This window comes from Anomalospiza imberbis, chromosome 24, assembly GCF_031753505.1.
Source record: "Anomalospiza imberbis isolate Cuckoo-Finch-1a 21T00152 chromosome 24, ASM3175350v1, whole genome shotgun sequence".
NCBI classification, from domain to species: Eukaryota; Metazoa; Chordata; class Aves; order Passeriformes; family Viduidae; genus Anomalospiza; species Anomalospiza imberbis.
The window spans coordinates 7,501,545-7,524,280 of record NC_089704.1 but is presented as its reverse complement, the minus strand read 5'-3'; the positions used below and the strand labels follow the sequence as shown (position 1 = coordinate 7,524,280).

General features: G+C 49.8%; 2 protein-coding genes across 5 annotated transcripts; one reads left to right on the top strand and one right to left on the bottom strand.

Annotated features, from left to right (window-relative positions):
• Positions 1-1,157: 1,157 nt before the first annotated feature.
• On the bottom strand, positions 1,158-14,705 carry C2CD2L (C2CD2 like). 4 transcript variants are annotated; one of them, XM_068171981.1, is made up of 14 exons: positions 13,878-14,705; positions 12,441-12,536; positions 11,953-12,072; positions 9,929-10,039; positions 8,959-9,075; positions 8,227-8,344; positions 7,932-8,055; positions 7,330-7,394; positions 6,616-6,743; positions 6,142-6,313; positions 4,679-4,780; positions 3,884-4,017; positions 3,104-3,386; positions 1,158-1,690 (listed from the first exon to the last, which is right to left on the bottom strand). In XM_068171981.1, the coding sequence occupies exons 1-14, from the start codon at positions 14,688-14,690 to the stop codon at positions 1,470-1,472; spliced, it is 2,604 nt and encodes an 867-aa protein (XP_068028082.1). In that variant the 5' UTR covers positions 14,691-14,705; the 3' UTR covers positions 1,158-1,469. The 4 variants fall into 4 exon arrangements, with proteins under 4 accessions (XP_068028082.1, XP_068028083.1, XP_068028085.1 ...); XM_068171982.1 differs by having other exon boundaries at positions 8,959-9,072; XM_068171984.1 differs by having other exon boundaries at positions 13,914-14,705.
• A 1,056-nt stretch (positions 14,706-15,761) lies between these two features.
• On the top strand, positions 15,762-20,944 carry DPAGT1 (dolichyl-phosphate N-acetylglucosaminephosphotransferase 1). Its single transcript, XM_068171986.1, has 9 exons — positions 15,762-15,993; positions 16,071-16,191; positions 16,277-16,490; positions 17,023-17,169; positions 17,302-17,386; positions 17,847-18,035; positions 18,643-18,730; positions 19,086-19,241; positions 20,322-20,944. The coding sequence occupies exons 1-9, from the start codon at positions 15,839-15,841 to the stop codon at positions 20,385-20,387; spliced, it is 1,221 nt and encodes a 406-aa protein (XP_068028087.1). The 5' UTR covers positions 15,762-15,838; the 3' UTR covers positions 20,388-20,944.
• Positions 20,945-22,736: the final 1,792 nt, after the last annotated feature.

The following is a 22,736-nucleotide window of genomic DNA, read 5'->3' as shown; positions in this document are numbered from 1 at the left end:
GCCAGGGAAATAGCTCTTCTGTGAGGTTTTTCCTCCCCTCCGTCCCACCGCCTTAACTCGACAACCCACAGGAGAGCAGGAGGTTTCGCTCAAACCAGGCATGTTGACAGGGCATGAGTGTTTCTCCAAAGAGCACTGATATGTGGTATCTGAAGGGAACTTCTGGGGATATTATAGATAAAATGTGTACGGGCCAGGAGACCAGACAACTGTTTCTCTAGAAGGACAGTCTCCTCCTGCACAGGGATTATATTTTCCCCTGCATGTCTCTCCTTCTCTGCAAGTACCTGCTACAGAAATGCCCTGTTTGAACAGGGGGGACCATGTTTGCAAGAAGAAAGGAAATACCACATACAATCCAGAAAGATTCCCTCTACTAAAGGAAACCCATCAGTGACAACATGTAAACTCTTGCCTCTTTCTGCCATGTGCCTTCAGGCTCCCCATTAGACTGCCCTTCACTACATTCCTTACCTTATTCCTTGCCATCCCTCCCCAGCATGGTGCCAGTCCTCGGCATGAGAACCATGACAGCATGAGACTGGACACTCAGCAGGTCTGGAAGACAGCCTGGCAGCCCCTTGGCAACATCCCCAACCACCCCCAAGAGTAAGGGATCTGCTCATACAACAGCTGCTGTGTGCATTCAGTACAGGCTCCTCCCTGTTCAAGAACACAGATGTGGAAGGAGCATTGTGTCACGGGGTGGCTGCACAGGGTGGCAGAGCCAACAGCTCTGACTGGGCATTCTTGCAAGGGCTCAGGCTTCTATGAAAACTTGTGCAGCAGTTAAAACTTCCTTCTTCTTAGAAACTTCTTCCTTCACCAACAGAGCACAGAAAACAGGGGTTCCTCAGAGCTGTCTGATCCAGACACTGTTCCAATGGCAGAGCCAGCTGGAGGACCACAACTCTGACAGCTGTCTCCTGAGAGCTCACAGCCCAGGAATGCGTCACCCTGCAGCACACCTCAAGTGACAGCCTCTGCACCGAGCATAAGCAATAATAGTGTTTAGATCACCAGTGACTGCATCATTCTCTGTCACTAGAAGAGCTCAATGAGGCTACATCTCACATTTCTCAGCACTGTAGCTAACCCAGTAGTTTCTGGATTTTAACTCTGAAGGTTGCCAGTTGAGAGACCTGCCCCCGTTTCCACGAGGCACCTGGTGACACTCACGGAGTAATTTCTGCAGTTCCTGGAACCCCCAGGGGGATTAGCATGCCACCTGGATTTTCTGGGAGAGCACAGTGGAATGCAACAAGCAGAGAAGGCTAAGTCAAGGCAGCCAAACAGCCTAAGTCCCAGGTTTGCCACCTCCGCTCCCCAAACGGCATAAAGCACTGGGGTGTCTTCCCTCAGCCAAGGCTGGAAAGAACTGGACTGCAAGTCACAGATACCGTGGAGTGGGAAGACAAGAGACTAGAAAACAATCTCTGAGAAATCTTTCCCATGGGCTTCTCTGTCCTTCAGTTCGCACCAGCTGATGTGTTGTCACTACCTTTGGATTTGGATTTAGACTTGAAGGAGAAGCGTTTGATGAGGCGGTGAGAGAAGCTACCAGTTTTCTTTCTGGTGGTGGAGTTGGCAGTGATATTGGACAAGTCATCGTGTGACTGGCTCAGGCCTGCTTCCTTCTGCTTGCTCCTTCTCCGGAAGATGAGCTTGGTACCACTCCGAAGAAAGCTAACTGCAGAGACAGGAAGGAGACAGAAACCATGATAGCGTCCTGCACTGGCAAGTTTCAGGGACAGTAACACACCCGGCCACTCTCGGATATGCAGCAGTCCTCTTCCGCACTGAGAGGCAGAAGTGCACAGCAGGTCAGCTAATCCCAGCTTCCAAACACAAAGCAAAGTCTCAGTTTGTGACAGACTGCAACACCAACAAGCTGCCTCACTAAACATTCTGTCCCACCTCCCCTCTACATAAGCTTCCTTCTACACAATATCCTCCTCTCAGTGGAAGTATGCAGCATTTCAAATGAAAACCAATGCTCATATGAATGGAAAACAAGCGAGATTATCTGAACCTGAAGACCCTGAGAGGAACATACAAGACAGAAAACGCCTCTCAGACCAGCCTGTCTCAAGGGCATAGGGATTAACTTTGTCACCTAGCACCTGGAACAACCGCCCACATTTTCATGACGTGCCCAGTGTGGAGGCAAATAATGCCAATGGCTCCATATGACTCCCACAAGCAGGAGAAGATGGAGATGCCAATTGCTTTCAACCTCAAATGGATCAGAAAGACACATCCACAACCTGCACACCATATAACACCACAACAGTATTTCCTACAGAGGGGGTTTGCTTTCCATTTTCCCTCTCTTCCCCAACCGCCAGCTCTCTTGGGAATCTGGGTCGCGCACCCTTCTACCCACTGACATTCAAAAAGGGGGCCTCCGCAGCTCAAACCATACCTAGTTGTAACAGGGTACAACTCCCCAGAATTTGTCCCACTTTAATTTTCTGAGTAATCAAGATTTTGATTTGCATTTCTTTACGTAAGTCAGTAACAGAAAAATCCAAGGTGCACCATCCACCTGACAAATGTGTGGAAAGGCCAGGACAGCCCACTCCATCATTTAAAAGAAGTGAGTTTGTGTGAACATCTTACATTATGACAGGTCAGAGGCACTAGCTGCTTCGATACTAGCAGAGAAAGAAGGAGGGCAGTCAAGGCCCATACAATCCATACTGCTGGGCAGCCTCCATGTCCACACCACAGGTGGCCAAATTCAGAGGAAGAATCATTATTTATGGACATGCACCTGATCTGTGGACCTGGAGACCAGGGAGAGATAAGGGGTTCGCCATAATACACAGGCTGCACAGGGTTCCCATCTAAGAGAGCACAGAAACTTGAAAGTCTACAGGAATCAGACAGCTACAAATGAAGGCCTTTCAAGTCACTCCAGTGGAAAAATGACAAGACAAAGGCAGGCTCTTCCCGGCTCCATCAGAAGCTGCTCTTTGCTATGCTGAAAGGTGGCTGCAGACCCCATGCTTGGGTGGGGAACCTGGATGTCACTTTGTCCTCATGTACAGCCAATGTTATGGGCTCACGTTAGCTACCCTACCTAATAGTTCATCCTTACCTTTGTGATCTTTTAAGCTCCTCGTCTCAAGGGCTCCCGTGGAGCCAGTTTCAGACTCAACATCTTCCACGGAGGGTCTTTCAGAGACGTCTGATCGCGTTGTCTCATCCAGCTCCTGACTGTCCCTTTGATCCAATGGCGACGCTTCCAGTGGCCGCGACAATTCGGTAAAATCGTGCATCTGGTCAGCTGTGCTCTCTGCCTCAGAGTCCCCATACGCTGTGGCATCCAGGGATGCAGCATAACCCAGAGAAAGTGCCATTTCGTCTTGAGCAATAGGTACCTGAAGGGGGGTTAGAGAGGCAGACAGACATGAACACAGGATCAAAACAATTGCATTCATCTGCCTACTTCCATCTACAGCCACATATGGGTGGCTCAGCTCAGATTATCAGTGCTAGATGGCACCAATGGACAGCTGTCTCTCTTTGGCTGAAGTATACTGGAATGTGGCCAATTACAAAGCATTCTGCTGCGCATTCCTCACTCCCACAACAAAGTTCAAGGAGAACTCCTTATATTCTCCACAAGGTTCAAAAGCAGTTATGGCAGCCACATCCCTTTTTGCAGCTGCCCACTGTGAACTCCCACTGGCAGCTGCCCTGCAGACTGGCAAGGAACCTTTTAATGCTCACTGGGAAGTAGTGAAAGGCTTCTGATGAGCCAGTCATCCATGCTGGAACCTTCCAACACCGGTCCCTGCAGAAAACGTTAGTTTCATGCACGCGTCCCTAGAAACAACCTCCCAGACTGGAAATGCAGCTCCTAACTACCAGAGACCTTGGACACTCCTGAGATGATCAGTGTACTACGTTTCGTTGGTGTCTTCTTGGTGGTCTTGTTATTCGTCTCAGTTAGCTGCCTGATTGCCGTCTCAGCCACTGGATCCAAGCCATTGGGCAAATGGCTATCCCCTGAGCACAAGAAAAATACCGATGCTTGAAGAAGCAACCTTCAGCAGAGGCAAAAGGTCGCTCACTGACTGCAATGCTTGCAATAGGCAACTTACATGCACACGAACGTACTTTCCCGACCCACAGTCTATGACAGGCTTGTCCAAATAAACAAAATTAAGGAAGCTATGTATAGGGTAGATAGGTAGCTCTTGGCTTTTTCAGGTACCTGAAAAGTTTCATTTCCCACCAGTCATATGATTAAAATACACCCCACCTCCCCCCCCTACCCCCCTCACTCAACAAAGATTTCCAAAGACTCCCTATAGTTTGCTTTGGCAGCAAACTGTCAAAACAGCTGCGGTGCTCTGTTCTAGACACAATCAGAGCCCCAAGTGCAGGATGACCAAAGTTGTTTGGGTCCGGATAGCCTGGAAAGTTCTTGTCAAGCAAGGAAACACTCATAGTCACTGACTGGATAATCAAAGGGGAATGTTTTTTACCTGCCCACACACCACCACCACCACCAGCCTTCTGCCCTCACCTTCACTCAGGCACTTGGACATTCTCTGAAGCAGAAAATGCAAGCAAGTTCAGGGAACCGCACTCAGACTGCCACTTTCTAAAACGGGCTAAGGAACACAGTTACTTCAGTAAGAGCTTCAAATTTCCAAGCACTTACGGCTACTGCTGGGCAAGTGGCCATAAGGACAGCCGGTCTCCAAGAGCACTGTCGTCTTCTTTTCAGTCACTTCCACTTTGGAAGGCGACCTCGATGGTGAATCTTCACAGCAAAAGAGACACCGAGATACCAGTAAATGGAGACGAAGCTTACGCTACTACGCTATCATACTGTACCCCCTTATGTGCAACCCCAAAAAGCCTCAAGCGAGCATTCGGAGAGCCTGCAAGGCAGCTCTGTAAGGTTTTGTGGCAACAAAGCAGTATGAAGCCTACTGGGAAAAAATCAGAATCACTGAATGGTTTGGGTTGGAAGGGACCTTAAAGACCACTTAGTTCCAACCAGACTGCCATTAGACCAGGTTGTTCCAAGCCCCGTTCAGCCTGATCTTGAACACTTCCAGAGATGGGGCAGCTACAGCTTCCCTGGGCAACCTGTGACAGAAACTCAGCACCCTCAGAGGGAAATAGTTCTTCCTAATGGCTAATATAAATCTACCCTCCTTCAGCTTAGAACCATTACCCCTTGCCTTATCACTGCATGCCCTTGTAAAAAAATCATTCTTCAGCTTTCCTGCAAGCCTCCTTTTAGGTACTGGAAGGCTGCTTGCTGTAATGTCTCCCCAGAGCCTTCTCTTCTTTGGCCTAAACAGCTCCAACTCTCTCAGCTTTTTCTTCACAGGGAGGTGTTCCAGGTATGTGACCCTCCTAGTGGTCCTCCTCTGGACTCACTCCAACAAGTCCATGTCTTTCATGTGTTGGTGGGCCACAAGGCTGGACACAGTACTGAAGGCAGTCTCACAAGAGCAGAGCAGAGGGGGAGAATCACCTCTCTCGACCTGCTGGCCACGCTTCTTTTGATGCAGCCCATGATATGGTTGCCTTTCTGGGCTGCAGTCCTGCGAAGCAGACGCACAGCAATACCTCATTCACGTCATTTCCCAGCCCCCACCTCTTGGAATATCCAGCACCACATTCACCAGGATGCCAGACCACAAGCAGTAACAACCCCTAGTAAGCCAGGTCAACATGCTTTTGTCTCCACAATCAGTATGTTCAGCATAACTTCTTTAGCAGTGAAGAAACTAGAGAAAGCATGGCTAAACACTTAGCCTGACATCATGCAGAGGTTATGTGGCAGCATACGCATTAGACCTCCCACCACCAAAAGGCTGTCTGAAAGGCTCATCCTTCTCTCACCTCCCCCAGACACAGAACTGCAATTCTCTCCCCTAGGGCTACAAAAGAGTTTCCAGCCACAAAGATGCTAGGGGAACAGCATGGATGCCCGTGTTCTGACCCACACACCAAAAGCAATACATAAAGCATGAGCCTGCAATAACCAGGTGTGATGGCTAAGCGGTTTTACTACTGCCTTCCTGAGCAGCCATGGGAATATCGCAGCTAAGTCTGTGCTGCCGTAGTAGCCACCTGAACAATACACCTGCTGCTGCACAGCCTCACCCAGTTTGCAGTCTGCCTTGGGCCGGGACTGAATTGTGGTGACAGTAGTCACAATGGTGCCATCGGGCATGATGGTCCGGTCCATCTCCACCTTCTTAGTGGGGGTGATGCTGGTTCGCAGAGATGTGGCATGTGGAGCATTCAAAGATGCAGGAGACTCCTGGAACAGCAGCTATAAACAGTAAAGCACTGATCAGAGAGGCACTCTTCTTCCCAGACAGAAAGGCAGGCATGTTTGGGCAGCAAAAGCTACAGCTCTGGGCACCAAGGAGCCATCCCCAGTACAGTACCAGTTCAACAGTGGGAGGCTCAAGGACCGAGGGTCAGGTGACATCCACTTCTCCATGGCACAAGGGTCTGCTAGCCCTCTGTGCTAAGCTCCGGTCCAAACACACATGTCTCCAGCTAGGGGCTCACATTATGAACTCTTCCAGAGCATGCATGGGTGCAGAGCTTGTGGGGTCATGAGCTCACCTCCAATGTAATGGTAGCTTCAGCTGTCAGTGACTGTCCAGCTCCCGGGGCCAGTGAGCAGACCTGTCTCCCAGAGGGCTGCTTGCCCAAAGAATCTATCAAAAGTGTAGCATATGCCAGCAGCACATCTGCAAGAAGGAAGAACAAAAATGAAACACTTCACATGACCTCAGCACCTCAGACATCTCCAAGGTAATCCCGGCTTTTGGGAAGCAGCACAATGGGCAAACACAGCAAATCGCCACAACTCCACTAACTCCCAGGTTCAAGAGGGAGAAGGGGCAAGCAGTGCTCCTCTGCTCCTCTTTAACAATTCAGGAATCAACTCCCTTAAAAAGGTGACCACTGTGTGGCCTCCATCAAAAATAGATACTGCAGCTAGTCTCCAACTGAGTACAAAAAAAGCTTATGCAAAGCTCTCCTAATACAGGAGGCAAAATCCTGCATGCTTCTCCCTGCTTCAGAATGCAGACAGGCGGGCCACAGGAACCTCCCAATTCAAGGTCAGACCCAGACCATTTTGTCAAGAAGAACAGAATGAGTTACTTTACAGAGTTACAGAAGCTCACATAAAGCTAAATATGAAAAATCCTTTGCAGAAGTCATCACATGTTGGTACCAACAGAGAACCAGCGTGAGCTTAAAGCACAGTGAATCCCTTAGGCATTTTTCCCTCCCAGTCTTAAAACCCATCTTATGGGTGTTCATACTCACTTCTCCCTCTGTCGCTGCTCCCCAGCACCTGTAGTTTCAGTTCTTTGCTTCTAGGTCCCAACTCCCTGTTGAAACCAAAGACAGGCTGGTGCTACGCAATCTTTTTTTAAGTGGCCATGGAGCAAACAACCTCATTCTCTATCTCCCCTCTCTCAAATCTCACATGCCTCATCACCCCCTCCAAAGTTTCAGTAGCCTGCACTACCATGGAAGACATGACTAGAGCACCAAACTACACAAATGAGAACTCTGGTTTGTGCACTCTGTAGAGCTGTGTAGGCTGACAGTGGAAGTAGAGAGGGCAATCCCTCTGGAAGGCTGTTTATGCCACAGTCCTATTGCACCTGCTGCACCTACAATCAGCATTTCTGCCCACCCAGTTAAAACACAGAGTGTCCAGAGAAACGAGAAATATGTACACAAGCTGGGGCCAAATGCCAGAATCAGTGGTCCAGCACAGGAGCAGCATAAACAGACGCTGCCCTGTGGCACAGACTTCACCTCTGCACCGTGCACATCACTTACTGCAGCATGGTAATGATGCCCAGAGACCGTGCCAGTCCACCTACACTGTGCCAGCCAGAAGGAGAACAGACACTTACAGAAAGAACTCGTCATTCCACTCCATCTCTCCTGCAGCACCGAAACTGCCACCTATCATTGGCCTTGTCCACTTCTGCTGCGGGGGGTTGTCTAGCTCTGCCATGCAACGTATCTCCCCACCTCCTGCAAGAGAGAAAGAGGGCACACGTGCACTTGTCAACAAGAGGCAGTGGTTCGTCACGCACACGAGGGGCGTCCCCTCTTTTTCATTCAAACCCACCCAAAACATCCACTCGCTCCAATCTCACCACCTGCACGCTTGCCCCTGTGGATCAGCAATGCTTTCATGCTTACCTCCCTTCCCCTGGCAGCCCAAGTTCAGCACTCGAAGATTCCGGAGCAACAGCTTAGAACCCAGAGGGGCTGCTGCTACTCCGGACGGGGACTCTCGAGTCAACTTACTGCTGGGTACCTGAGGAATGACGAGAGCGAGACCGATACCTTTACCGTTCACTCGCCACCAGACAGCAGCAAGACGCATTGTCCTTGTATCTATTAAGTAGCTCCTCACACCAACGCAGGGGAATACCCGCAAAGCCATCAAGAGATGCTGTAGGTTTCCAAGGCTATTGACCTCCAGTGGGCCCTTGTCTTATTTCAGATGGGAAGTTTAAGGCAGACAGAGAAGGAGACAGGCAAGAACAAGCTTGCTGGCTACAAGACAGTCAACTACACGGGTGATTCCGTGTCTGCAAAGGCTGCCTTGGACAGAGCCTTGGTGTTCAGAGCAAGGGCAACCACCAAAAGAGAGATATACCTCAGGCAGTCCAGCTCCACAAGTACATGACCAACAATCAGCATTCAAGAAAAAAGAGTATTTGGGAAGGAGTTGCCCTTGGGAACAATTTCTAAATATCCCTATGCACCATGTCGCAGTACCCAAACTCCTGTAACAGTGCAGGCCAGGATTCAGCTGTCGCCCAGAAGTGAAACTCAAGCCTTGGATTCCTGCCTGAACCTCAGCCCTCAGAAGTGTCTTGGGGCCTGTATTTGAGGCACAAGAATGACATGAGAAGAGTGACTTACCGCACTGGCTCCAGCAGTACAGGCCATCAAATTCACCATCATGGCTGGCTTCGTGCTGACAATGGTATCCTCGATCAGATCCTTTATAGTGGACAGATCTGCTCTCCCTTCATCCTTCTCTCCGTAAATGAAGGGAAAATGTGGGAACGTCACGAAAAAACGGACACATTGACAGCTCCACCTGCCTCTCAAGCCTCTAATACGCTACACGGTCATTCTCCCAGGAATAACCTTCCAAATACTCTTCCCATATTCCATGCTCACCCTCCTCAGAGCTTAAAGCTTCTGTGTAGCAGCTGCAGGCAAACACAAACTTTCTAAATGAGACAAACTAAGCCTCTACTTCTGAGGTTTATCTGCTACAAATTTTTACAATACAGATTTTGTATTGTAAAATGTGTCACATGCTCACCACCTCAGGAGGTGGTGCCACCACTCTATTGGGAAAACAGCCAAATTCCTATAACTACTCAGGATAAAGTAACAAAGGTGTCAATAAAGCAACAAATCAACCAACCCATTTGGATCACGGACGTGCAAGTACACCCACATTCTGTTTATTAAACCTCTAACCCAGGCATTCCCCACATTAATCTCTTAAATCTTAATGAATCCCTTCAAAAAAACCCAACCAAACTTAACCAACACAACAACAACAAACAGCACCTCACACAAAGAAAGCGGCAACCCAGCTCATTTTGCAGCTCTACCTCTGACAACAGCAGGAGGAACCTACATAGACTGAAAGCCTTCAACAGATACTGGTGCCACTTCAGCCCTCTTGAGGATGCTGCTTTGACACAGTTGAGCTAGTACCAATTCCAGCATGAAAGAATCCCCTCCACTGCCCTAAAGGGCCATGGCAGTGAGTTGCCAACCCTTCTCCTCCACAGCAGCCTGCCTTCTAGCTGTTTCTGCTCCTTCCTCCCTTCCTCCACTCACAGTCAGCCTCCCATTGTTAGCCACTCACCTCAGGAAGACCAAGTCGTGGAAGAACAAAAAGGTCCAACTCTGGTCTGTCTTTGAATGTCCATGACACCAGAAGACCCTCATTCTGTATCTCCTCCAAGTGGATCTCCACCTGGCCCAGAACAAATACCCATAGTCAGACACATTTTCTGCTTACATTAGGTGATTTTTGCCCCATTCCAATTCAGCAATTGAAAGGCCCTCACACCAGCACAACAGTAAAAAACAGAACATAAGAACGCAAGTGCTCCCAGGCCTACAGGATGAAGCAGCTGCAGAAACTCCATAGCGAGATCAGGTTTCCTCACTGCGGTTGGATGCCCAGGCACCACCAGACGGAAAAATGATCCGTTTTTTCTTTTACTGAAGAAAAAGCCTGCAGAGTACAGTCCAAAAGTGCCCAACTGGGCACCAATACATAGGATATTTACTGAGTTACATCACTTAGGCATTGCCAAATGTAAGCACAACCACTTATAAGTTAACAATGCATCTCTAGATGATCCTCAGGTTGAAGACCTGGGTCACCCAGGTCACCAACAGTCTGCAACAACAAACCAAACTATACACCATCCTGCAGCTTAGCTGAAGCTAAAAAGTTGCACACCCATGTACCCATAAAAGCATCATTAATGTGACAGACAGAGGCAGAAGCACACAGGAATGGAACAGAACCGACCTGAGAGCTCTAGTAAAAACTACGTAATGAAATTCAATATAGTTCTCAATTGCCAGGTTGACATTTACTGACAACACAGAAGGTCATCGGACAAAAGCAACAGATATGAAACACAGTGGCCATGTAAGTAACCAACAAGAGGTGTGCAGAATAGACAGGGCACAATTGGGAACACAGTACTTGAAGTATTCCAAAACACAGGTAGGCATGTGGTAATCTAACCTGCATTTCATAAAGCAGCAGCAACAAGACCTCAATGAGAATACTAAATGCAACTCCTTATAAAAAAACAATCAACCCAAAACTTCACCAGGTGCAGACAAGGAGACCAAGAAAATACCAGTGAGTAGGGAAGCAATTGGATGAGATGTGAAAAAGGAGTCCTTTCAGAAATAAAAAACAACTGCCGTTGCTGCCCTTAACTAGACTGGCGGCAGGCACACTACATGCTAAAGAGAGAGAGGAGCTCTCTGGAGCTCTGGGTCACTGGAGGAGATGACCACAGAAAAGAGGTAAAAAATCAAACTGGAATGACCTGATAAAAGTAGGCTGAAAATTTTAATAAAGCTTCTGAGAGCAAAAGGGTTCCAGAACAAGCTTCAAACTGTCTCCAACAGCATGGGATTGGCTTCTGCTACCACTGAGTTACTTCTAATTTTGCCATGTCTATTTTTTCTTTTTTTTTTTTTTTTGGTGCACATATGAGCACACTGCCTCCAAGCAAGATACCATCTCCAGAGTCATGTCCTTCATCATGATGGAAACAAAACTGTATTTGAAAGAATCAAATCCAGCCAGAAGGTAACTATGGAGCTACCACCCATTGTGATTTCAGAGCTTCTTTGCTGGAATAAGCATCTCCGATATCCAACAAACAGAAAAAGCTGCATCGTGTTCCTGTGAACGTAATGAGGGGAACTGACAAGCAAACTACTCCTCACCATAGATTTATTTTTCTCACCCACTACCAGGACACCATATTTTTACATATCCATAGGACATACCTTTCCCCTTCCACTATGCCACGAGGGGAATTGAATTCTCTGAACTTCTCACTTCTTAAATACCCACTTGAAAGCAGTGTATAGAATGCTGCCAAGTCTCAAAACTCTCTGGAATTTCTTACAGCTATGTTTCATAGCCAAAATCTGCAGATGAAGACTTGGAAAACAAGACTCGGCATGCAGATGGGGAATATTTCCTACCTCACCAAATGTTAGTGACAGCACACCGCTTCTTCCAGCCCAACCAGGCCTTTACTTGCACTGAATTAGGTCCTCCTTCCTGGAGCAGTGTGGGACTAGATGGAGGAGTAAGGTTGATGTTTAACTTCTTGTAATCCTTACCTGAGCCTGCAGCACAGCCAAAGTGACATGATACGTGTCCACAGAAACAGCAACTGGGGACTGCTGAGTGACAGAGACAGGGAATTTCACAGCTTCAGCTGACAGATGGCAGCACAGCACCTAAAAGGAAAAGATGAGTTTATATCCCGGCAAGAGGCAGCTGTGTTATTCTCACCAAGTTCCACACTGCAAACCTGCCACTTCAGACCCTGTGCTGTGACAAGAGCTCTCTTCTACTCTCCACAGTAGAACCCTGATGTTTGGGTTCAGCCTTGATACACCCCGGCTCCACCAACACATCTTCCCTCACAGAGCTCACCAATGCACAGTTCCAGAGCTTCCAAACAGCAGACAGGCCTCCAAACTCCTCCAAAGAGTCCTCACCCAAAACCTCCCTGGTTCCACCATCTCCATCAGAAAGGCCTCAGCAGTCTCTGTAGAACACACCATCACACCAAACTGTACAGTTCAGAACACCAAAGCCTTACCATGCTGTGGTCCGACTGTCCCTTGCATGTCACACAACTTATATTTGCAGCTTGTGGTAACTGAGGACCCTCTTCAAATGTGATCTGCACTGAACTCTGCAAAGAGGAAACTCTGTTAGTTCCCAGTAGTCAGAGCCACCCTGATAGCTCCAAAGAGGATGAATGATGTGGGGTCCCAGAGACACTCCAGCCTGTTTTCACAAATCCAGTCAGCACTAAGAACTATAGCACACTGTAATTCTACCCACCTCGGCTTGTCTGTACAGAGAAAGGAAACAAGGTGTCCAGTTAAAACTTGAATCCACGGACATAAGCACCTCCAGGAAAGTCCAAATCTCATCCAGAATCTCACATAAGACAAAGTCCTTCAGGACAACTCCCAGACCCCGCTTCAGAGACCAGCTTTTAGTCCCAACAACTCACTGAGGCAATGCTGCTTTCTGAGCAGACATGCTCCAGACAAGGAGCAGCTGCAGCAGAAACTGAAGTGTGGCCTTCCAGGGGCCTCCATGCCAATTCAGCCACTGGCTAACCTTCCCTTTACAGGAGTCCTAAATTCTGGAACTTATACATTCAGGGGTCATTTTGTGATAATCTGAGTAATTCAACACAGCATATCACATATGGGAAACTGGTGGCACTTTGACACGATGACTATTGCATTGTGATAACAGGGGCATGGAAGCAGAGGGTGAATTTCTACATGGGAAGCGGGGGAGCACTAAGCCCAGTGGGGGAAGGCACTTCACATTGAATCCAGCCTAGAATTTACCACTTTGTCAAAAATACTTTTCGTATCTTGCTGGAAAACTTAAACGCAAGTCTGCATCATGTTCTTCAAGACTTTAACTGCTTTTTCTTCAAATATGTCAGCTTCCTGCTAATCTTTTCTAGCTCTTGATTTCTCCATAGAACTTAACAGAAAGGCAACCCCTTCCCACTCACACGACTGAAAAAAAAGGAGATTGCAACAGACTTTGGACTGCTTTGGACCACAGCTTCTGTGGGCATTAAGTCCCTGCCTTGCAGGCAACACAAACTATAATGGAATTACTTCCATATGGAATCATCAAGGCATACTCTCCTTCGTGAACTTCAAAACTACAGATAATACAATGGTAATACCGGGAGATTAAAGAAAATAAATACAAGAAAATTTCGAAGAGATTGCTGTGGAAACATCAGAGTGACTGCGGTATTGCCCCAACCCGCCTTAAACGAGGCGTGGTAAGCCACTGCGCCCTTTCCGCGCTGGCACACCGCAGCGGGCTCCCACGCAGGCCGAGCCGAGCCGTGCGCAAGGCGCCTAACGGCTCCTCCGGCCGGAGCGCCATGCGGACAAGGGCTGTCCCGGCCCCCGCGAACAAAGAGCAGGCGGGTCGGCCCGCCTCACCTCGCTGCCGCTCCCCGCACTGCCCCGCTCGTGCCCTGCCGTACCCCGTGCCGGCGCGCCTGGCTGTTCAGAGCTCGCACCCAAGCTCGCTGCCACTGCTCCCGTAGGGACCTGAGGGCGAGAAGGGCCGCGAGCAGCGCCCGGGCCCCGGCCTCCTCCCCCGCCGCTCCGCGACGCCGTGGCGCTCGCAGGGCCGTGGACCGCCAGTACTGCAGCAGCCAGGCCGCCACGGTGAGCAGCGAGGCGGCGAAGAGCAGCACCAGCGCGGCCCAGCCCAGGTCCGGCCCCATGGCACAGAGCGCGGCGCTCACGGCGGCGCGGCGCGCATGGCGGGCGGGCCGCGGCGCTGCCCCGCTCGCGGCACCGGGTGCACGTGGCCCCGCCGCGGCCCCGCGGCCCCGCACGCGGCCCCGCCGCCGCCTCTTTCCTTCCGGCGCGGCGGCGCGCGCGCGCCCCCCGCGGCCCGGCGGCGCCGCGGCCCCCGCCCGCCGCTCCGCCCCGTGCCTGCGGGCGGGCTGTGGCACCGGCTCTGAACGGCCAGGAAACCTCACGGCTGCTGCCGCGAGCCTTCTCTCCCGGGGCACTGAAATAGCAGCACAGCAGCGGTCTGACAGCCAAGGTCCCCACCGGCTTTCCGAGCTTCCGTTAACGACGCCTTTCTCCTTCACGTCACGCTCTTTTCTGCTGGGAGACACTACTCCGTTCCCAGCAGGCACGCAGGACACAGCGGCAAGGCGAAACCTTTCCGTTCGTCTGCTCCCGATTGTGCCGCTCTCGCCGTGGAGGGCAAGTAACACGAGTTTGGATCGCCTCCCGAAAGTCCCAACCCAAAGCAGCAGCGGCCTCTGGCCAGACATGCTCTCCTGCGCCTCTGTGCTGTGCTTTCCTCTCCGGCAGTACCGTGTGCCCGCCTCAAAGTTGATTTAAAGTTTACAAAATCACTTCTGCATATGTGCAACAGGCAGTAGAGCAGAGGTGGCCTCTCAACGCAGCAGCAGCTCCTTAGGTGGCCATAAAGCCAACAGAAAAATCAGATAAAGCCATCAGAAACCATTTCAGGTTGCCATACAGGCGCAGGGCACGTTAAAGTTCTTCCTGCGGCTACGGGACTTTCTGCTGTGTCTCCCCCTCTGCTCATCGACCCACACCTGAATGAACAAAACAGTGAATGGCCATTGAGCCTGTGCTGCCTTCCCCGCCCTAACCCCCAAAAATGCCCCGAGGGCCCAACAGCAATTACAGATTCCCTGACAATCAAAAATCTCCAGTAAGGCATTTTACTGAATTTTCCCAACATCGGAGGGAACGAACCCGACGGCCTCTCACTGTTCCGCTCTCGCGCACTCTGCGCCCCGGTAGCATGGCTCGCCGCCCATGGCGCGGCTCCCCAGACCCGGGCGGAAGGCGGTTGCGGCCGGGAGGCGGCGGGGCCGCCCTCATTCGGCGCTGCCGCGCTCCCGCCCCCCGCTGGGCTCGCCCCCCGCTGGGCTCGCCCCCCGCTGGGCTCGCCCTCCGCTGGGCTCGCCCCCCGCTGGGCTCGCCCTCCGCTGGGCTCGCCCTCCGCTGGGCTCGCCCGCTCCCCGCGCGGCAGGAAGTGACGTACCTGTGAAGCGGGAGGGCCAAGGTGGCCATGGCTGTTGCGGGCATTGCGGGGCGGAGTCCGTGGCTGGGCCGTCCCCGGGCGAGTGCTGCTCCCGGCGCAGAGTTTCGGAGGAACCCCGCGGAGGAGGATAAGCACCGCGAACCTTAGCACCGGGGGCAGGCCCCGCCACACGCCCCGAAACCGCGGCTGAAACCGCTAGCGATCCCGGCCGTGGTGCGAGCAGAGCTCCGTGCCGGCAGGAAGGTCATGCCAGGGCCAAAGATGGCGCCCCCGCCCCCGGTAGGCCGCGAGGGCCCCGCGCATCCGGCGCCGCCTGCGTAGCGCCCGGCCGGGAAGGCGGCGGGCAGCGCCCCCGCCCGGCCTCGCTCCGCGCCCTTGGCAAGGGCAGCACCCGCCGCGGCCATGGCGGCCTGGCCCGCCGTGCCCCTCCTCATCAACCTCGGCGGGTCGCTGCTGGGCTTCGCGGCCACGCTCACGCTGATCCCGGCTTTCACGGACCACTTCCTCGCCGCGCGGCTCTTCGGGGAGGACCTCAACAAGACCTCAAGGCGGCCCGTGTGAGTAGCGCTGCCCCGCGGAGCTGCCCCGCGGGGCCGGCCCAGGCACGGCTGACTCCCCCCGCTCTACCTTCCAGCCCCGAAGCACAGGGCGTGATCAGCGGTGCCGTGTTCCTGATCATCCTCTTTTGCTTCATCCCCGTGCCCTTCCTGAGATGTTTTGTGGAGGAGCAGTGTGTGGCCTTTCCTCACGACGAGGTGAGGCTCGTCTAGTGCTGCAAGCGTGGCAGGCAGGGGCAGGGAGTGGCCACCGGTGACCGGGGTCCTGTTCTCTGTCCTGCAGTTCGTGGAGCTTATCGGTTCGCTCCTTGCCATCTGCTGCATGGTTTTCCTGGGCTTTGCAGATGATGTTCTGGACCTGCGCTGGCGCCACAAGTTGCTCCTTCCTACCATGGCTTCCCTCCCACTGCTCATGGTTTACTTCACCAACTTTGGGAACACGACCATTGTGGTGCCTAAGCCCTTCCGGGTGCTGCTGGGCATGCACTTGAACCTGGGTAAGTTATGAATCACTAGAACCCCTCATCAATGTGGCAAACAGTCAGTGGAAGGGATCACCTGAAGCACTTCGTGCTGCAGAGGGAGCAGACTAAGGATTTGCTTAAGTAACCAGTAAGAGAGTGGCACTCAACCCACTAAACGTTAAGCTGGAAAGAACATCCAGAAAACCAGCGCACGTTCAGCTGCGCATAGTCAGACGCTAATCATTTTCCCACGATCCTGGCAGTACAGGTGAGTACTGGGGCTTACAGCACATGGCTGATAACACCAGGATGTTAGAAAGACAGAAACAGCACTACAGCTGGCCGCCGTGTCACAGCAGTTTGCCACAGTCACAGTTCATGTAGACATGACAGCCAGCTCGTAAGAGAGGAAGCAATCTTATCTGTAAGCTACCACTATCAAAACTCACCGAGATTGTCAGGCAATAGGTTGTTGTATAAAGCAAGAAGCGAGAGCTTCGGTGAATTGGTCTAGGGCCTGCTTTGCCTCCAAATACTGAAGCATTTGGCTTGCTCTGATCTGCAGGTATCCTCTACTACGTGTACATGGGTATGCTAGCAGTGTTCTGCACTAATGCCATCAACATTCTCGCCGGAATTAATGGAATTGAAGCAGGACAGTCGCTGGTGATAGCTGCTTCCATTATCATATTCAATCTTGTAGAGCTAAACGGTAAGTAAAATAATAAACATTTCTGGGCAAAAAAAGCAAGGGGAGATTGAATTCTAGATTTCAATAGCTGGTATTACTAAAAATGAACCAGTCTTGTCTTATTGCAAACACATGTTTTTCTTTTTTCTATAGGGGATTATCGAGATGATCACATTTTTTCTCTCTACTTCATGATTCCCTTTTTTTTTACCACGCTGGGCCTATTTTACCACAACTGGTAAGAGGATAGACATTCAGAATTTGTTTGGAAGCATCCTTTCCTTCTAGTTTCTCCTTTTTTGAACAAACAAAACCACTTAACCACGTGCAGGTGGGGAACGCTGGAGTGTAGAGAGGCTTCTTGCCAGAACCAACGACATAAAGCATGGATGGAGTAGTTGCTTTTCTTTGTATTAGAACAACTACAGTCACACCAGCTCACCCAAACACACAGAATACATTCTCTCCTGTGCCTCACTGGCTGTCTTTTCATACAAAATACTCTGCAAGTCAAGTGGTGGGTCCCAGTCCTGCAATTCTTAGAATAAATTCCTACAATTGTTTTTACTGCGTAGATCTGCAGATCCCCACTGGCCCCTGACGTGCAATGTGGGCATACATTCAGTGGTTATAAATAGTCTTTTTTGTGGCAATAGCAGTCATGTCAGACCTTTGCTTTTCTGCTCCATGGATTGCAGGTACCCATCTCGAGTGTTTGTTGGGGATACCTTCTGCTACTTTGCTGGCATGACCTTTGCTGTGGTGGGGATCTTGGGACACTTCAGCAAAACAATGCTGCTTTTTTTCATCCCGCAAGTACTCAACTTCCTCTATTCATTGCCTCAGCTCTTCCACGTCATTCCTTGTCCCCGTCACCGGCTACCGAGGTAATGTACCAAGTGACCTATAGTGGCACTACAGGTTGTGTGTTTTACCTCCAACAGCAGCTGAGAAAGGTGGTGGAAGGTGCTCTTTTTAAAAGCCAGCAAAGTATGTTTCCTCTTTAAAAGACAGCAGCTCACTCTGCCAGCTACAGTCAGATCATACAGTAGAGGTTGCTCAAAGAAGTGCACATTTCTGACCAGCCCACCCCTCAGATGATTTTTAACAAGGTTAGAACATGATGATTCTAACCTACAAGATCGAGAGAAATTGACACAGGCTGCTTTTAATGCTGCGGCAGTGGGATCTGCTAAGATTTCATAGTAGCAAGCATTCTGTAGCACTATGCCACATCAGCAGCTCTGTCTGCAGATGTCAGATTCTTCTGTTTTATTCTTTAAACTACATAACATATATTGGGGGTGCAATGGGAAGTAATCTTCTTTGCCCTACTTGAGGGGCTAGATACCACAGCACCTGTTTTTAAGTGCATTAAGGGTATTTCTGTTTCTTCCACCACTGGATTTCTTTCTCAGCTATGGATCTAAGTCTGCTTACAAAGTGATCTATCTCCTTGTTGTATCTGGACTAAATTTTAAATGTTTCTTTTAGGCTTAATCCTAGTACAGGGAAGTTGGAGATGAGCTACTCCAAATTCAAAACTAAGAACCTCTCTGTCCTGGGAACAAACATTCTGAAGGTAATTTGTGGAAAATATTCAAAATTCAGATGCATTTTGAGGCAGTCATCAAGTGCAAGAGAAACAGGGTGGGGAGAAAAAGCAGAACTTCTGGGTTCAGTAGTTACTGCCTGGCTCAAATCTGGAAGAAAGTCTGTTACCATCTCTCACAGTCACTCAATTGTGTTAAAAATCAGTCTTTCAGAATAACCACACATAGAAGTGCCCCAGGACCATCATAAGTCTGTCCTGTCTTTTCAGTAAGAGCACAACCAGGATTTCAGGGCTGGTGCAGCAAAAGGGCTCTTGAGCAAGACTAGGCAGTGAATACACCAAAAATACCTGGTGAAATAGTGTGCAATATTTCTTTCCTCAGGTAGTCAAGATCTTGCACATAGTAGATGTGAGGAGTGGAACAGATGAAGATGGCGAATACACCGAATGCAGTAATATGACACTTATTAATTTTGTCATAAAGCTGATTGGACCCACCCACGAGCGAAATCTCACTCTCCTGTTGCTACTCATTCAGGTCAGACAAAGGGTTCCTCCAGTAGAAAAATTTACTCTGCAACAAAAACAGATCCAAGTCAGTCTCAAGAGTTTTAAGGGGAAAGTAAAATATCATGCTCTTCACACAAGGTGCAGTTGAGCTGTGGAGCCTGGGGGGAGAATAAGAGGCTTACGTACCTCAAGGAGGAAAGAAATCCACACACACCTCTCTGTTCACTGAGAGCTTATAAAAAAAAGTCAGAAGGTTAGCTTAAGAAGATTCCCAAGGCACGAGTCATTGTTTTCAAGAAAAACATGAGCACAGCAGAGTGCCTTGTCACTGTTACTCAAGACAGCCTTTTGGTATGTTCCTGTTTTTCAGTAATACTAAATAACACTCTCAGAGTTGTCACCGGCAAGTGGACTTCTGTAAGCATGGCACGTGGCTCAGCAGTCTCTCAGTCTGAGGGGCATGCAGGAGCATTTGGAAGCCACTTGGAGCATAAGGATATGCTTCACAGGTCCTGCCACTGCCTCTATTCAGCATGTGAATTCTCGAGCATAGTGTAGTAAAAATACCACTTTTGGAAAGGCCTGCATTGGTTAACTGCCCACAATAAAATCCTTCTTTTCATCTTCAGATTGAAGATAAAGGATTCTTACTAGGAAAGAGACACTTAGCCAGTTTGCAATTTGAGAGGAAGAACTTGAAACGAAAGCCTGTTGAGGGCTCAGGCAGATGACATCGGGGATGGGAGAAAACGGGAAGTACATAGCACTTACCTTGATCCCAGTCACAGCAGAGAAGTCCAGACAGCACCTTATTGTAAGGATGCTGGATTTCAGCTTTGACATAAGGTATTTCCTAATACAAACCATGGGGTTTATGTTACAATATAGGCTCCTTAAGGGGGAAGGAGTTATTCTAAACTCTTATCTCATCCACATGTTCTTAGAATGTGACTGTGTCCAGGCACATGGAAAAATCTCCCACTGATACTCTTTTATGAAACAAGGCATGCTGGGAAGCTTAGCAAATCCATTTGGAAAAGAGGAATCTGACAGCCTGTAAACCATTTGACAGTGTAATGTTTCTGTTATGTGTCTGATTTTTACCTAGGTCCTTGGCAGCATGATTGCATTTTCGATCCGGTACCAACTAGTGCGCTTGTTTTATGATGTCTGACTGGACTGTCAGGAGCAAGGGAAAGAATTCTGCCTGCCAGTCCATTTTCTCCAGTTTCTTGACCAAATGATTCAACTGATGTTGCTCCTGCCTTCTGGGAACCTCAGAATACCTGTCAAAACGCAAGCAACTGCTTTGCGTGGGCTGGTTAGTTTTGAACCGGGATGTTCTTTGTGCGCCAAAGGCGTTTATCCAGTTCTGTGATAGAAAAGATTCACTGCTACTTGGACATCATTGTTATTAGGAATGCCTTTTAGAGGGGAAGCAAATGACAGCAATTAGGGAAAGTGGGAAAGATGGAATCTCTATACATCTAGCAAAGACATTACTGTTCACCAAGAGAGAAAACAGCAACTTTAATTTCTGTGAGCAGAGTAAGTAAACCAGACTCCATTCCTGGCTTCTCAATCCTGTTTTTGGACACAGAATGACATGTTACAACCCGTACTCAAAACTCAGAGTGCTCCAAGAATAAAATAATTTTGTGGTACCCTTTCTCCTGCAGTGCTTTGCCTCAACAATATTTACATGCAGCAAAACTAGGTTATATGACCCATCTCTAGCTTTCTACCCTGTTAGGCAGCTGATCATTTCTGCAGTGGACTCCCTACTTTTTTATGGCTACTGGGAATGTTCCTGCTGATGAGCTTTTAATTCTGAATACCTTTATAGTCTGCCTTCCTCCCTGGAAGAGGACACATCTGGAACAGGCTAGCAGAGTAAGGATCGCCATGTCCTTGTCTTAACAGGGCATCAGTAAGATCCTTTTATTAACACGGATCTAAGACCCTGCTGACTGCCAATCCCTTTTCCTCAAATATAAATAATTATTTATAGAGCAGTATTTAGCACCACAGTTCAATGCCCAATTGCTACCTACCTTACAGAAAAACATAGAACAGCCATTGGGGTACCAGGTTGTAGTCTTTGCAAGAGCAGTGGTAGTGAAAGTGAAATAATGCAACAACAGAAACAGGGATGCTGAGGTGGCTAAGAGTAGAAATTGCCAGGTGCAGTACCCCAATAGATGCAAGAGCACCGCACCTCCCCACGCCCAAGTCCAGCTAGTAGCAAGGCTTGGAATGCATTACCAGAAGGCAAAGATGCCTGTGTCCAGCAGCCCTGATCAACACAGAAAACACACAGCACTCAAGTATGAATGGTACGAGTGGCTGAATCCTCCTCCTCCTCTCCAGCCGATCAGTTTGTAAGTCTTCCAGTACAGTATATTCATTAACACGTCCACAGAGACATGAAATCATTCAGTACCTGGCCTTAAAGCTGGTCCAGTAACCAGCTGCTGGACTTCCTGGTATCAAGGCATATGAACATAGAAATTAATCTCTCTGCTAGCTGATCTAGGAATGTGGCCTTCCAATAGGTACTTCTAGGGCAGCCACCCCATTTTCCCCAGCAAGGTGGCTTAGTGCTACCTCCAGTAAGCATCCTGCTGATCCGGATCTCTCCCATATCTGGTCCTGGGCTCCAAAGCCCATTATCCTGCTTGCTCTCTAGGTCTGGCTCCTGCGATAGGGATCACTCACACTTGCATTCCACCTAGCCCTGGCCCCTCCCTGCATGTGCTGAAGTCTTCCCATTTGCTGGAGCCACTGGCTGCTCTGATCTGTGTCCTAATCCCAGTTGCTGGCACTTAGACCTCCAGAGACACACAGCGCAGACAGTCTGCTTACTGGGGAAAAAACATACAAGTTGTGTTAAGTAAGACAGCACAGACTGCAGAGATAATTCTTACTGATCAGCAACATTTTAAAACATTACCACTTGCTTCACTTTTATTTTTCCTTCAGTGTTCCCATGGGTTTTTTTATTCCTAGTCCACTTTGACTCCTCACTCTCCTTTGGTGCTTCTCTTAATATACCCATATTATAAACCCATGATATAGCTCACACATTCACAAAAGGATCCAGAAAAGGATCTCATGGTCGGTTTTTTCACATCCCTAACTCCTCTTCCCCCCATGTGCCACCCTAAGGCCAGTGCCCCTAGAGACAGGGATACCTCTCAGACTGTAGGCATCCCGGAGCCGCTCTACCTCGCTCTGGGACGAAGCCAGGCCCAGAGGCTGCCTCCAGCCCTCGAGAAGCTCCGCGGCCCGGAGCGCTCCGCGGCCCCGGCAGCTGCCCGCAGTGGGCGGGCCGGCCTCGCGCATGCGCGCTGGGGGCCAGCGGCGGCGCCCCGCCGATCGCCTCGGCGTGGTTTAAACTTGGCGCCTCGCTCGCTGATTGGTCGGACCCCGCGGCCAACACAATCAGAGCAAGCGCGTAGGTCTCACACAAGCGACCAGTCAGCAAAAAGCTTCTTCCGGCAAACGCACCAATAGCTGGGGG